This window comes from Crocodylus siamensis, chromosome 1 (genome assembly GCF_052110815.1).
Source record: "Crocodylus siamensis isolate JL-2025a chromosome 1, ASM5211081v1, whole genome shotgun sequence".
NCBI lineage: Eukaryota > Metazoa > Chordata > Crocodylia > Crocodylidae > Crocodylus > Crocodylus siamensis.
The window spans coordinates 145,332,797-145,348,359 of record NC_143395.1 but is presented as its reverse complement, the minus strand read 5'-3'; the positions used below and the strand labels follow the sequence as shown (position 1 = coordinate 145,348,359).

General features: G+C 37.4%; 1 protein-coding gene across 1 annotated transcript in view; it reads right to left on the bottom strand.

Moving 5' to 3' along the window:
* The window catches only part of FMN2 (formin 2), a 246,295-nt gene that overhangs the window by 89,184 nt on the left and 141,548 nt on the right, over positions 1 to 15,563 (bottom strand). The window contains exons 8-11 of the mRNA XM_090044786.1: positions 13,367 to 13,428; positions 1,619 to 1,710; positions 1,296 to 1,425; positions 4 to 150 (exon numbers count right to left, since the gene is read on the bottom strand). Coding sequence (XP_089900912.1) covers positions 4 to 150; positions 1,296 to 1,425; positions 1,619 to 1,710; positions 13,367 to 13,428 — 431 coding nt within the window. The remainder of the gene's footprint in view (positions 1 to 3; positions 151 to 1,295; positions 1,426 to 1,618; positions 1,711 to 13,366; positions 13,429 to 15,563) is intronic.

Below are 15,563 nucleotides of genomic sequence, written 5' to 3'. Positions count from 1 at the left end.
CACACTGCTCTTGACATCTTTCAGCTTTGGAAGAATGTCCAGTCCAAATCCATCTGCCTGCCCTCGCGTCCTGTTTCCACCATTCATGTAGTTTCCAAAGGCAAGAACCAAACCCAGAACCTGCATAACTCCTGACCCATTTTTCAATGTCTGTAAAATAGGACACACACACAAATTCTCTGTTGAAAACCTTAGTAATACATAATTACTTCTTAAAAACAATGTGTCAATGTCAATCTTTAGCAGATTAAGTGGTTTAGATATTAATTGTATATTGCACTTTACAAAAATATTGTGGCTATAACGTTGAAAAAATTATCAGATTACTTAAACATACAGCAAATTAAATTCTTTGCACCTAAAATTGTAAATAATGGATATTTGTAAGTTTTATATTACTAACAACTTTACGGAAAGGAAAAAGAGGTGGCGTTGTAATAAACTTCAGAGACAGGGTACAACACTTTCCAACTCCCTAGTACTTTTGCTATACTGTTACCCAGGCCAGACATCTGACCACATGGAACATCCAGGGCCTTGCTTTAGTGATTAAGCATTTCTAAAAATAAATAAAAAGTGCTTTTCTTTTAAAGTAGCCCATTACACAAAAATTGTGTGCCCGGAGGTTTTAAATATTTCTCTCAGACTGTGCAAAAAGTAATTCTATATTGCTTCAAAGCAGCTATGCATTTGATACTATCCACAACAATTTTTTTACCATGGCATTTCAAAGTAATGTCTTGAAAAATGTAGCAAAAATGCCTGCATTTCATCCCTAATAAAATAAATAAATAGAAGTGTGCATGTGTTTTATATAATACTAATCTGTGTTTATAAACCTATATCTATTGTTAGGAAGAACATATTGCTGTCTCCAGATCATTTAAGTTAGATGGTTACTTCAGATTTGTTGAAGGGACACTTCCAAGAAACAAAGCATAAATATGAAATGAGCTAAAATGGCATTCATTTGGAATATTGAGTAAGAGAGGCTGTAACAATGGAGAGAGAAGATTTTGCTTTGCCAAAAGCAGAAGGTACAATATTCCCTGGAGACTTATGTGTATTGGCTGCAAACTCACGATGTTATAGTTCAGAACTGAAAGCCAATCTTAAAATTCGCTTTGATCTTGAGGCACAATCATAAAATGTTCCATTCTGCAGGACTGCTATCCTTCAGATTTAATGAGTGCTTAAAGTAAATAAAAGAAAACTTTTGAAATATGAGTACAGCTGAACAAGTAAGATTAAATATCAGAAAATCTAGCTGTACCTTTATACGGACCAGAACATACCTCACACAGTTTCTGTAGCAATTCAAGTTTGCGATGGATAGAGCAAATGCTTTCAGAAAATGTTGATTGGAATAGGATACAAAAGACTCGTTCTGAAAAGTTTGGGATTAATGAAAGTTCATAAAGAAACCTGGAAGAACAATTAAAGAAAATGATGTTGTTCATTTTATAGTATGCATTTAATTTCTATTTTCTTTTTTATAATATTTCCATTTAGGTTACTAAAGTACAGGAGGCTTCCCTAATTCAAAGTAGTATTCACATTCCCAAGAATCATGAATAATTTTTTTTTTGTTTTTTTTGTTTTTTTAAGTGGTCCTTACTGTTCAGGTTTGTCCAAAGACTTGGTTTGCTCCTTGTCCTTGGATGACTTGCTATGCTTTTCTATTTTTTCCAATTCATCTGATTGTGCTCTCTGGAGAAACAAACAAAGTATTTGTTCAAAAGTTGCTCAATTAAGCTTCACAGATACTGATACTTCTGTAAAAATTATATTTATACTTCTAGCATCTGTTTACGATAAAACTACTTAATTTCTGTTAGACTGATTTTCAGTAAATATTTTTGATACAAAACAGAACATATCTGAATCTTCCAGATAATAGTATTGACTATTAGTAATCTGCAAAAGATTTATTCATTCAACCATGCATCGAGATAATATTTTCCCTCCTCATCCCAATGTTTTTGGCAATCTACAGTCTTCAGGATCAAAGCGTTTCTTTTTTAAGTACTATTTCTTTGTTTTCCAGAATAAGCTGGGTTGTCTTCAGATACAATCTGATCTTAGTTAAAATACATTACTGAAATGTATTTCTAAGTCACAGTACTTTTATTTTTCACTAACCAGAAAAACAAAACAAAAAAATGAAAAAAGATATCAGTGGAAACTGAAAAGTAACCCTGGACCCCAAGTCACTTGGAGGGGAAGCAGAAAAAAAAAGCAACCCCCCAACCTGCTACAGAATTACTCTAATGAGTTGAACTGATCTGCAAAGGAGTTGAGTGTCATCTGTCTCAGATGCCCACTACCTTTTTAAATGTCCCAAGGGTATTCTCAGGGACAGAATCCTTTGGCTTGACTACTGAAGTTGGAAAATATTCCCTGCCAAGCACAGGATCGGAAAGATGTTTGGTTCACGGTAATGAATACCAAATACAGATCACTACAACAGCAGTAATAATCTGTACATTCTGCAACATGCACTTTCAGGAAAGAGGGTTTGTCAATGCTGATTTGACAGCCTTTATCTCAGTGATGTAGACAGGAATGATCTATTGTAATGGGAAGCATCTTACATGCACACTGCTATGTTACCACCCAATGCATTACTTGCCTGTCTTAGAAACAACAATATTTGGGTCTTAGCTGAAGTATTTTTAGGAGTTATGATGTTATAGGATGCCATTAAGAGAACACGGGGCACACCTACAAGAGACATTTACTGGGGAGCTCATTAATTAGTTCCACTATACGTGCAGTGCCATTTGGCTGGAGTAAACTAATTAAATCTGTTACAGGTTAGTACTACCCAACACAAATGACCAAGGCTGGCTGGGGCATGAGGGCACTGCACTGCAGGCTGCCTGCTAGGTAGTCCTGCACTGCAGCACTCAGGCCCCAGCCAGCCCCTCCACAACACACTGAGCTGTGTCAGAGAAGCCCTTGGCTGGCAAGTTGACTCCTGGGACCTCCTGCCAGCTGGGGATGCTTTGCCCTGGTGAGGCCACAGCTGGAGTACTGCATTCAATTCTGGGCTCCACAATTTAGGAAGGATGTGGAGAAGCTTGAAAGAGTCCAGAGGAGAGCCACGTGCACGATCAGAGGACAGGAGAACAGGCCTTATGATGAGAGGCTGAGAGCCATGGGACTCTTCAGCCTGGAAAAGTGCAGGCTTAGGAGTGACTTGGTGGCAGCCTATATCAGGGTGTGCATCAGGACCTGGGGGAACACCTGTTCAGTACAGCAGGGGATGACAAGGTCCAATGGTCACAAACTCCTTCAAAACCATTTTAGGCTGGACATAAGGAAAAACTTCTTTACTGTCCAAGCCCCCAAGGCCTGGAACAGACTTTCCCCAGAGTGGTGCAAGCACCTACTCTGAACACTTTCAAGAAACATTTGGACATTCATCTTGCTGGGATTCTTTGACCCTAGATGACTTCCTGCCCTTTTTCAGAGGGCTGGACCCAATGATTTTATGAGGTCTCTTCCAGCCCTAATGTCTATGAAATGAGTGGGTTTTACAGCCAACATCCCATAGAGATAAATGGGATAGTTCATACCTCTTACCATTTCATGCTGTCTACAGATATAACGCTGTATCAGTTATACTTAGGTCAATTTTTTCAACTTTATTTCGCAAGTATGAGGGTTAGAAATATGTCTTTACTAAACATAAGCAGAGAATTTAATAGGGGTGTATGTGGTAGCTGTGTTGGTCTGAGCCAAAAAGAAATGCAAAAATCTAGAACTCTTGGTTCCAAAATGATACTTTTTGTTAGACCAACTGAGAAATTGCAAAAAATATTTTTTTTTGTTTTAATATTATTTAATATTAGTTTATCAATGTTTTTCATACCTATAGGATCTTTGTCTTTATGCACCTCTCATTATTACCACAGATAATGTTGCTAGTCTCTTTAGTGTATGTATAAGCTATAAGTCCCAAATTTTCCTTCTTGTACTGCCCTCAGTTTTCTGCCCACCAGAGAAATTAGTTCTTATGAAATGATTCCTTCTCTGAGCTATGGACATTTTATAATCTTATCTGAAATTTCCCTTAATTTTTATAGCAAAACATCTTTTGCAGATGCTGTTAGTTATGCCAGTTGCATTAGAAACAAGAAAATAAAGAAACTAACTGCATCATTTTCCCACCCCTTAAAGGAAAAGTAGTTTTAGTGCTACAGGCCTTGCTTGCTAGGATTATGATGAAAATCATCTTCCTATTGACACAACAGAAATCATGGTGTTTCCCAATTTAAATCCTGTACACTAATATGTATATGGAGAGACAATGCTTCCCCATTTGAACTCCGGGAGAAACATATGTACGAGGTGTGAAGTAAAAGCAAAGCAAAATGGAAATAACTATTTTCTAGAAAAAGAAAGTCCAATAGAATTGTATATAGATAAGGGCAGTATTTGATTAACTTCTGACTGCTACACAGCATAGAGCGTTGCCATCATGCAGTATTTGAAATGCAGATTTTCCAGTTGATCAAATTTATAGCCAAAAGACTCATCTTCTCAAAAGAAACAAGAAAAAGGAATCAATGACAGAAAGAAAAAAAAATAGGGGGACGTGTTGATCCTTTAACGGCTTGACACCTTTGGAATGGGAATGCATTATGAAACAGTGATGCAGAGAAATTTCCTTGCAAACACCTTCTTAAGGTGTTGACAAGGCTAGCAATCTCCCTTTTTCAAGGTAACAATTAACTACAGTTCTCTTCTTAGATTGTTTATACAACTTAGTGGGAGTAACTATAATGAATAGAAGTAGGCCTGATTCATAAAGCTTAGCGGAGGCCAGCACTTCCCAAAGACAGGGTAGAAACCAGACTGGGTTGAACATTATATCCCAAGGGGGGCAGAACCCACACTGTATCTGCTAGTCAGAAGAAAAACCAAAATCATTTAAGGTAAAACTTTTCTACATAGCAAATTTATAAAATGTACTTTTAGAACCCTAGAAATGCCAGCATTTGCTCAATTGTAAAGACTTAAATTAATATAAGCAATTCTTAATGAAGTACATGACACCAACAAAAGCTTGACTTGACCTAAAGATTTAAAGATTTTTCCCTTCATTCTTTATGTAATTCAAAGTCATCACTCCCTAGGTTCAATAACATTTGAAGAAAGCCCATTTATACAACATATTTTATGTAACTGCATTATTTAATAGCTAAAAGCATGTTTGACTCATCATAATTTCACATTTAACTTCCAACCAAATTGTTTTTAAGTGTGCATAATTTAACTAAAATGTGATTTGACTTTTTAAAAAATAGTTATTGGTTACATATTTGCAGGGCAGTCAGATGGTTCCAATTGAATGATATTGCTAAAAGTATTGACACTCTTTTAATATGGGCCCTCACTTTTTCAAAGGTAATGGCATATCTAAATTTGTAAGTATTTTTGAAGAATCCACCAGGTATCTTTCTGCATCCCTAAATACTTTTGAAAAATTGGTCCAAAGTTCTTCTAAGGTTAGAACTGATAGATCACATCTTCTCCACCTGTGTTTTATTCATAATTGGAAGTGGGGTTGTGGGGAGGGAGATTTTCCAAATATATAAATTTTGATTTTCTCTTTCTAATATGAACAAAATGAAGTTCCCTGCTAGAAATCATGATTAAATTTGATAACTTAAATCAGCCTACCTAGCTCTTCAGATCCCCAGATAAAACATACTATTCAACCTTCAGATATTTTTTTCTCCTAAGCTAACCCATGAAGATGTGCCTTGAATCAGTTATATATCTTTAAAAAAAAAAAAGTAAAGAGAACCAAACTATGGTTGTCTTTACCTGAAACAGTGTTGGGACAAAATATTAAAATTACCTTCTACTTTTTGTATAATACATTGAAACAAGCAAGAATAGAATATTACAGCAATAACTGCCTGTATAATTTTTAGTATACACTTAAGACAACATATTAGTATATATGCTAGATACATTTGAGGTTTGACCTCTGTTACATATTTTGCATTAGTTGCTGATATCTCCAAAGAGGATAGGGCTCTGCTTCTTATTTAAACATTTTTTAAAGTACACATACAAACCAAATCACCACAGAAGGCAAAGGTAAAAATGAAAAAAGTATGATTTAGAGACAGAACTGAGAGAAACCTATTAACTCTCTTCCATATTTCTTCAACATATCAAAACTATTTCTGAATTTCAAATCCCCAAATCAGGATAATTTGGCTGCAAAAAATAGGTTCTGCTCATTAGAAAGATCCAGAGTTTGCATTAAAAAATTGGACATAACATCTCTGTAATAACAACAAGCAAGGAGAAATGGCAACATTCCCCTTTCCCAAATGTTATTGCTTTACTTGATATCTCATTGTCCTTGAATTCTCTGCACATCAGCTGTAGTAATAAGTGTGTTTCTCAGAATTGTTTTCTTTTAGCTTATTTTTCTCTCATTAGTGTTCATCTATCTGTTAATTTGAAGATAGATAATATAAGGGTTTTTCTATTTCCCTCCAAGGTTTTAATCAAATAGAAGACAACCAGCAGATGGTTCTCATAAAATTAATTAGGCTCTGATTGCATTTGACACCTCTTTGAAAGCCAGTGCCATAGTACTTTTTATTTTGATGCACTCTAATTGTTATATAGTGTAGCCAAAAACAATGTGTTACAGAACTCCTTCCAAGTTCTAGGACATATATTCCAATGGAGAAGCAAAATACTAGCAACTGTATTTTCAGAAAGTACTTAGCATTGGGTTTATCTCTGCTCCATTGAGTAGCCTAACTTCTTTTCACTTAAATGGGACCAGATTTCTGCTAACAGTGGGCGTTTTTGACAATATCATTCTATAAATCTTTTACTTCCTACTGGACAAATTTAAACATGTATAAAAGTAAGGAGAAATTCATATATCTTTACAAATTTAATGCTGACTATACCCCTTTACTCCTATTTGTTTTCTTAAAAAATTATCTTCATTTTTAAATTAGGACAAAATTCTCAAAAGTACTCGATAAAATTTTCAAAAGCACCTGAAATTTGAAATCTTATTTTCAAAGGTGACTGGAGCACAAATTCTGCTCACTTTCAATGATGGGTTGACTCAGAATCTATCTGCTATAACTACTAGCTCAGGTACAGAAAATAATTAAGCTTTGCAGACTAATTCACATTATTAACCAGAAGACTACTTTGGAAAGTGTTTTCCTAATATGTTTCAGGCATAAAGGACCTTTGAAGAGATAAATACATTTAGCTGCTAATTCTGGTTTAATAAAAACAAATTCTATATATTATAGAATTATTTCTAAGAATTTACCCATGTTCCTTAATTCCATAGCCAATACAGAGTCATAACTAACACACTTTGTGCTCTGGACATAATTGGTGGAGAATAGAGTGGAGGGAGTAGAGGGGTGGTCAGTCTTACATGTCCCAAGGACTCAAAGAGCTTGGCTGCTGCTGCTTCTCAGTTTTCTGCCTGCCTTCAGATACAGCTGCTCCTGAGTGACTTAGGTATGCCTTGCACCTACGGGTTGTCCCACTCACCAACCCCTAGCTGTACACTACACTAGGCCCATTAGTAACAGTGACTAACAACCAAACCAGTTAATATTTCTGTGTCTCAGTTAGCTCTTCTGAAAAATATGCATTTTGCACTTACTTCCGGCTTTTTCTTCTCTAAATTACACAGCATTTCACAAGGGTATGCAAAAGCTATAATTGCCCCCATTTTACAGTTCACTTAAGAGGTTTATACCAATTTGTAACCGGAGCAACCTTAGAATTTAACATTCTGTTCTAACTATGGACACATGCTTCCTACTTTTGAGCAAGTCCTTTAAACAACTTGTTCCTCATTTAACACAGTCTAGAAAACGGATCTATGCACGTTGTTTAATGCAATCTGCTGGTGGCTACATCAGAAGGAGGTATAGTTTTATCAAAACTTTCAGTCTCTCATTCAGAAAGGTTGTTTGAAGCTTAAACATGATGTTTTTTCTTTGTTGCTATGGTTATCTTCCCTGTACTATCATCATTGACAAAATGTGTCTTATTTTCATGCAATCTTAAGGATTTTTACAAGAATCAAAGTTAAAATTTACAGGTATTTAAAATGTTTTAAGTTAAATGGCCAGAAAGGGGTACCTAATAAAAAAGAAGAGCTATTTGACAGAAATCATCATCAGAAAATTCAGGAGTCAATAAGACTGGTCTCTAATGCTGCTTGCAGATATGGAAAAAAAAACTGGCACTTTAATCTCAGCATGCCCTGCACCAAGCCCAGCAGATACCCAGAAGAGGCAGCACGTTAGTTGCTCCCAGCTTTCCCAATGTCTGTATAGCTTGGGCACTTTAGTGGAGCTTTTTTCTAATAGCTGAAATGCAGCAAAAAGTCCCGCCAAAGTACCCAATCTATATAGATGCTGCAGAACTGGGTCAAAGTATTGCACCGCTGCTTTTGGTAAAGCATGTTTTATTTCCCCACATGCCTGTTGGTGCCCTGGATGAATATTACAGACAACAACACAGCAGTGGTAGCTTTACTTTTTTTCTTTACCAAAACATCTTGCACATCTATAGAAATCCTAATGCTTCAGACACAAACACATCTCCAGGAGGATGTCTGATACATGTCAGACACAATATGACTTTTGTTGGCTTCAACTAGGCCAACAAAGGTCATACTGTTTTAATCAGTGGAAATGGGGGGGAGGGGGAGGAATGAAGTTGGGGGACTAAAGTATAGCCTGGTATGGGTTGGAGTAGGAAAAGTGCAGGCTGGGGCAAGTGACAGTGCTCCAAGCACTTACAGATGTTTGTTAGATCAGTCTAACCCTTTCCTGATTTAACTTAGTTCACTTAAGGAGCTAAGATCGGGCAGCCAATTCTTTTCCTTCAGTCTAGTCTCTCCATGAATCTGTAGGCTAGTACTTAGATCCACCTAACTAGGTGTTAGGTGGCTCTCAGTGTAATATTTGCATGTACCCCTTGTCTATATGGAAAGTCTAGTATTTTTCAAAACAAAGTTTGAGGGTGATAAAACATGGCTTTGTATTTGAAGAAGACTGCAACCTCATTTATAGGAAAAAAAATATGCATGTATCCTCATTGATTTCATAAAAGCTATAGCACTCATTTAAAATTAGTATTTCACTTAGCGCTGAGCCAGTTTCGCTATAGCACTCAGCGAAGCAGTAGCAGTAGCAAGAAGTGGTGAGTGGCAGCGAGTAGGGAGGTAGGAATGAGCACGGAGCCTGCACTGGTGCCACACGACCAGGGCTGGCAGGGGAGCAGGGCAGCAGGAGTAGGGGCCCAGGCTGGCGCACAGTGCCAGAGCAACTGGTGGATGGGTGGGGGTGGGTGGGGAGAAGCAGCAGCAACGAGAAGCAGCGAGTGGGGAGGGGGGGAGGCATGAGTGTGGGGCCTCCACCAGTGCCCGGGGCCAGGGCTGGCGGGGACCCAGGGTGGAGTGGCAGAAGCACAGGACTGCCATCGGGGTCAGCGGGGGCCCAGGATGGAATGGCAGAAGCATGGGCTATTGCGTGTGAGCTGGCACATGGGGCCAGAGAGGCCGACAGGCATGCAGAGGGGTGGGGAGAGGCAGCGGTGGTGAGAAGCTGCAACAAGAAGTGGTGGTAATGAATTATTTCTGTTTACATTAATTCCTATGGGGAAATGGGTTTTGCTTAGCGTGGTTCCACTTAACACTACGTTTTTCCAGAACCAGTTAAGAGCCTTAAGCATGAGGTGCCTGCATTGGCTATTTTGACCTACAAGCGATGCGCATAATTTTAAATTTTGAATTGTGATTTTAAGGAATAGATCTTGGCAAATAAAACTGGTTTTAAACTAGGTAAACTAAGATAAGCTTGGAAAAAAGAATGAAGCCTGGAGCCATTTTGACAGACCCATCTGTTGAATACAAAAATAGACCCCACCTGTATTTTGTACTACTAATATGAGTACCTGTTTTATATATCAGAACTCTTATACACTAAATTTTTTAAATAGTGTCCTTCAAAATACTTCACAGAAAGGGGTAAGTAATAGAAAATATACAATACTTAAAGTATAGATATTATGATGTGCTCTACTAATAAAGATTTCACTATTTAACTGCAACACTGGTTAATAATCCTAAATAAACTATGCAGGTTTTTTTCATTTTAAAAAAATCACTAAGATGTATTTAGTAACTATGTGGTTTAACAAGGCTTTAATTCCTCAGTAAACAGGAATTGAGCCCTCAGGATTGTGGCTTTTGAAATTAGGGTGTGTTTAGATTTGGAAGCTGCCCAAACTTCATTCACTTCTAGGAGGGAAAGCACCATGCCAAACATATGCAATCAGGAAAAATGATTACATTCTGAAGAAAGATTGTAAAACAAATGCTCCCATATGTCTCACTGAGATCAAATAGAATGTCTGAGGACTAACACAATGATATTTAAGTATTTGGCAAGAAAAATCTGACCCGAGTATTAATTTAATGTGTGGAAAGTAAGGGGGAGTTGCACATAAGTTAACTATGCCTAAAATACAGAGCGTGGCTGGGAAATTAGGGAGGAGTCAAACTTATCAACCAATCATTCTCTCTTTTGCCTAAAACTATTATGACTTCTTATAAGGCTACCTACAAGTTAAGGGTCCATTTGTTAGGAATATTAAAGACATACATAGTAGAGGACATTGTACCCATTAGTGAGCTTACAATCTAAATAGGCAGGACAGAGAAAGGATGAGAGGGAAAACAGACACAGAGAGATGAAGCAGGGTGCTTCAGATCACAGAATAGGTCAGTGATGGAGCCATGATTAAAATCCAGTTCTTCTGCGTCTTGGTCTACTGAATTATCCATTTGATCATACTACCTCTCAAAAGTATGTCTATTCCCTGCTTCCTTTTCCATATAAGCAAACTTAGTGATCAAGTTAAACAGCTAACACAGCTTAACATTAATTTTATTGCTCAAATAGATCAGTGTGCCTGTTTAAGTGGAGCTAAGTGTAAAATATTTCCTCAGTGTTGACACAACATTCAAGGTATTCATTGTAGTAAAATATAGAAAATATCAAAGTAATATTGTCATAACGTAGTTCTGTTATCTCTACTAATTGAGAGGTTCAGAGGAAACCATGCATTTCACAGATAAAGGCAAAGCAGGTTAGGGTCAACTGTCAGCCAGTCTGGAGACAACTTTTAGTTTCCATTCCTAGCCATTTTCTTGTGAAGAGAACCTTGACAACCTAACACAATATAAAACCATTATATCTACACAAAAACATATCACCTTTGAAAGCAGAAAACAGAAGTAGCTGAACTTCTTATGGAGGTAGTGGATGCAGCCAAGCAACATTAAGGTCCTTCATTTTGACTTTAGGAAAGCCCCTGCCTGTAGGCAGGCAGGAAAAGATACGATAAAACTGGACCCTGCCCTACAGTTGTGGGCCAAAAAGTGAGCAAATAAAGATTCAGAAACAAGAAGAGTTAAAGGAAGGAGGATCCAATGGTTTGACTAAACTTGAAAGCCAGGAGATCTCCATCCAAATTTATCTGCTAGCATTCCTGTATAACCTTGGACTAACACTGAGCTCCTCTGTGCCTCATTCACCTTTGTAAAATGAAAACCTTATGGCAGTGTTATACAAAATAAACATTGTGAAGCACTAAGGGTACACCATGTAGGTCCTGAGCTAATAAAACACCTGCTATATCATATACGGGAGTCTACCTGACACATAGCAGTGACAGGCAACCTTTGTATCTACTAGTTCTACAATGAGAAGCAGTGCACAATTGTATTACTCAGTCTTGCACTTGGGTTAATAAACCCTGTTTCCAAGGGTACAGCTGTTAGATTTAGGTTGACCTAACTAGGTCTAATAACTACCTGGGACCTAACTAGGTGTAACTAATGAAGTGACACACATTTGCAATTAATACTAAGGCAGTTTTTGATTTAATACTTTTCCAGTATCCAGAATTTGTTGAGGGGAACACAAGGCTTGCTTGCTTTCCATCTCTTTCTCTATGACTTGAAGGCAACACCTAGTGGCAGCAACACTGGAGCAAGTCTTCCTGGCCTGGTGCAGTCTGTACAAGCTATACATCGCCAAAAGAATTGGCAACCTGCAGTGGCAGCTGCTGCTGCATAGGGCCTAGGCCACAGACACTTTTGTCTAGAACTTAGATCTGATGACTTTGGTGGCCTGAGTTTTCTGTGAGGAGGAGGTGGAGAAGACTTTCTTCCACACCTTCCTCAACTGTCTCTCTTTGCTGCCCTCAGCACCTTCTTTGGCACTCTGGACTTAGATCTCCAAGACTCTGTAATGCAGATATCTATCCTGTACCAAGCAGGCATGGGGAACAATCTGCCTGGCCAATTTCTTGCTAGGTCAGGCCAAGATGATGACTGAAAAGCCACAGAAACTGGCTTGCAGGGGCAGACTCCAATGACACCGTCCAAATCTTCCACTTCCTGGTCCAGGAACATGTCACATTTGAATTTGGACACTTCACCTCACAACAAACATTGACCAGTTTTATGTCATGCTGAGCCATCAAGGGGACCCTCTGCAACATGGAAAACAGACAGCTAGTCCTACCTGTGTAACCCCATGAGGGGCATGGGAGAGGAGCTTCAGTCTCTGGTGACATGGTTTATTTTGGCACTGACAATTGTTTCATGCTCTGGTCCTGGGAGGGGCACATACCTTTGCAATTTCACTGTTTATTTCTAATATTTGTATAACAAGCTTTTTTTTTTTAAGTTGGAAAAAATCCCTCCACCCCCCGCCCCCATCTCTCTGATTTTCAGCCTATGAAATTCCAAATGTCTGCACCTTCTAGGGTGACTGAACCTTTCCACCTCTCCCATGCAGCAACAGAAGTCAGAAATACTCTTGGATTTTGCTATTTCTGGATTCAGCAAGTCAGTCATACTGGGACTGTGACAGTTTAGAGCCTGCCCTGGTTTAATTTTTAAATCCCTGATCTTGAACTCTGATTCCAAGCAATGGATCTCTCAGGATTGTGAAGCTTAGTGAACTAAATTCTGGAGATCTGAACTAGTCCTTTCCTTTAAAGCAAAGGAAAATTATTTCATGTAAAAGTGAAAGAGTCATGAAATACAATACTCAAAGTCTTGATATATTCTAAAATAAAATGATAGCCATTAAAAAAGTCAATTATTTATGCTCATTTTCACTTAGATTTGAGAAAATTAAACATCCACTACCAAGCACACACTTCTGCAGCCTACTAAGGAATAATTAGTGCTGCAAACCAAAAATGCCACACATTAAACTACAGTATACCCATGACCATAGACTTCCCTCCTATTACTCACATTTTCATAAAGGGCTTGAAGGGTCTCCAGGTCAACCACAGAGTTGTCCAAGTTCACAACAGCTGTTAAAAAGACAAAAGTGAAAAAGAATTAGCTGTCAAAATGATAATCCAGCTGTGAAAGAAAGACTGAGAACAATACCCAGCAATAGTTTTTATGACCCACTGGTCATACAGCTTAAGGGTTTTAACTGTATTAATGCCTTGAATAGTGCTGTTTCTAAGACCATAGGCTAGGAACCTGGCAGAGCCAGGTGTCAAGTGTTAAAGAATTCATCCCCAACCCCCCAAACACACAAACATGATCCCATGTGCATGGCAAAAGCCAAAGATCAGAGATAAGCTGTACATCAGACTTTCATGGTCCAACTGAAAGCATTATAAAAATTTGTAAATCTGTACCACAACCACACACGCACAAAAAAACCTCATTCCTGTCACTGGTTGGTTTCAGCCTTAAACTGATTAATCCACAAGTCAGCCAGTTAACTTGAAAACACCTGACAAGGGTCAAGTCTTCTATTAACTAAGCCGACAGGTTTAGTACAGATACGAAATATGCCTTTCCTGTTCCCAACCAGTGCTAGTGCCACACACATACTGTACTTTCTTAGTGTCGAAAAAAATCACTTTAAAAGCACACAGAATAATTTCTATCAACCTGACCTTTTTAACAAAAACAGATGCACCAATTTTCTGTGATAACGGGAAAAAACTGTGAAGTTAAGGTTATTTGATAAAGCAGATTTGATACTGGATGCAGGGTACTGGATTACCATTTTGAACTAAAATGAAGAGTTCAGTAATTTAAAATGTGGCATTTTTAAAAGTTTACTATCAATAGCACTGGAAATTGAGATAAATTTTTATTTGCCTTAAAAAATAACCTGGAAAATAACATGAAATGTTATATGAAGGGGAGCTTGTACTAATGCATATTTTTTTGCTATTTTGTCCTTTCTTTTATTCTATTCTTTTCTTGCAGTGTATTTTTGGTATGCATATCTGTCTATTAGCCAGAAAAATCTTGGGAGAAAACTAATTTAGAAAGAAATCGTAATGCTGATCCATGATAAAATTCCAGCATTAGGTTACTTGATCCTCTATAAATCAGTATTCTTAGCTGTCACTCAGTGTTTCTGTGTATACACCTTAAGATTAGAGACAATATAATTCCAACTCATTTGTTTCTCATTGCTTTAAAGCATTCAGTGATACCACTCAGTGTCTGGGACTCATCACATTTTCCCCCTACGGGTCTGGAACATAATTTTAGTTAGAGTACAATAAAAATATATAAATAAAGAAATGCTGATCTTGATTAAACTGAGCACCCAGGGTCCACAACATATATATATGTACAGGGAAAAGGACAGAGTTTTAGCAGATGCAAAGAAAACTAATTTATTTGGGAGTGTACCAATTTTCTGAAACAATAAAATGTTACCTTTACCATATTTCCTTATTGAATATATTTTAGACATACTTTTTCTTCCCTTAGCTACTCTCTATGCCAAGACAAGTGAAAGTTCAAATTAGAGTTTGCCTCATTTAAAGAGATGGAAGAACAAATCAAAGTTATGAGGGATGAGGTGGTGAAAGTAGATAAAACAGAGGATTATATTAAAAAGTACATTTGAATGATTACTATTAAAAAATGGAGATGTTCTCTTCTCCCTTTTCATTTACAAAGTTTTAACATTCTCAGATAGTTTGCAAATCTGAATAAACTGGCAAAACAAGAGAATGCGTACTTAAAAACTGCCATGCTTCTATAAAAATTAATGGATGCCAATTAGCATCCACACACACACACACATTTTGTGGGGGTTGGGGTTTTTGTTGTTGTTTTTGTTTTTCTTTGGTATTAATAAATTTTTAGGTCAGTTAGTAAATGCTTAAATGTTACCACTGGAACTGTAAGAAACCATTTCAGCAAGATTGTTCAGCCTGTACATACCTTTAACTATGTAACTAATACCATTGACCTTAATATTATTCATGTCCTTAAAGTACATTTTCAGCAAATGAACAAACTACCTTGCTGAACTGGGGCCTAAAAATCAATCAATTAAAAGGAAATCTGGTCTTGGATTCTACACTGCCAAGATCTCTGCATAATGCTTGAGTTTAAACACCTAACTGCATATGAAGAAACACCTACTGAAAATAAGTTACAATAGGAAACCAAATTTGAC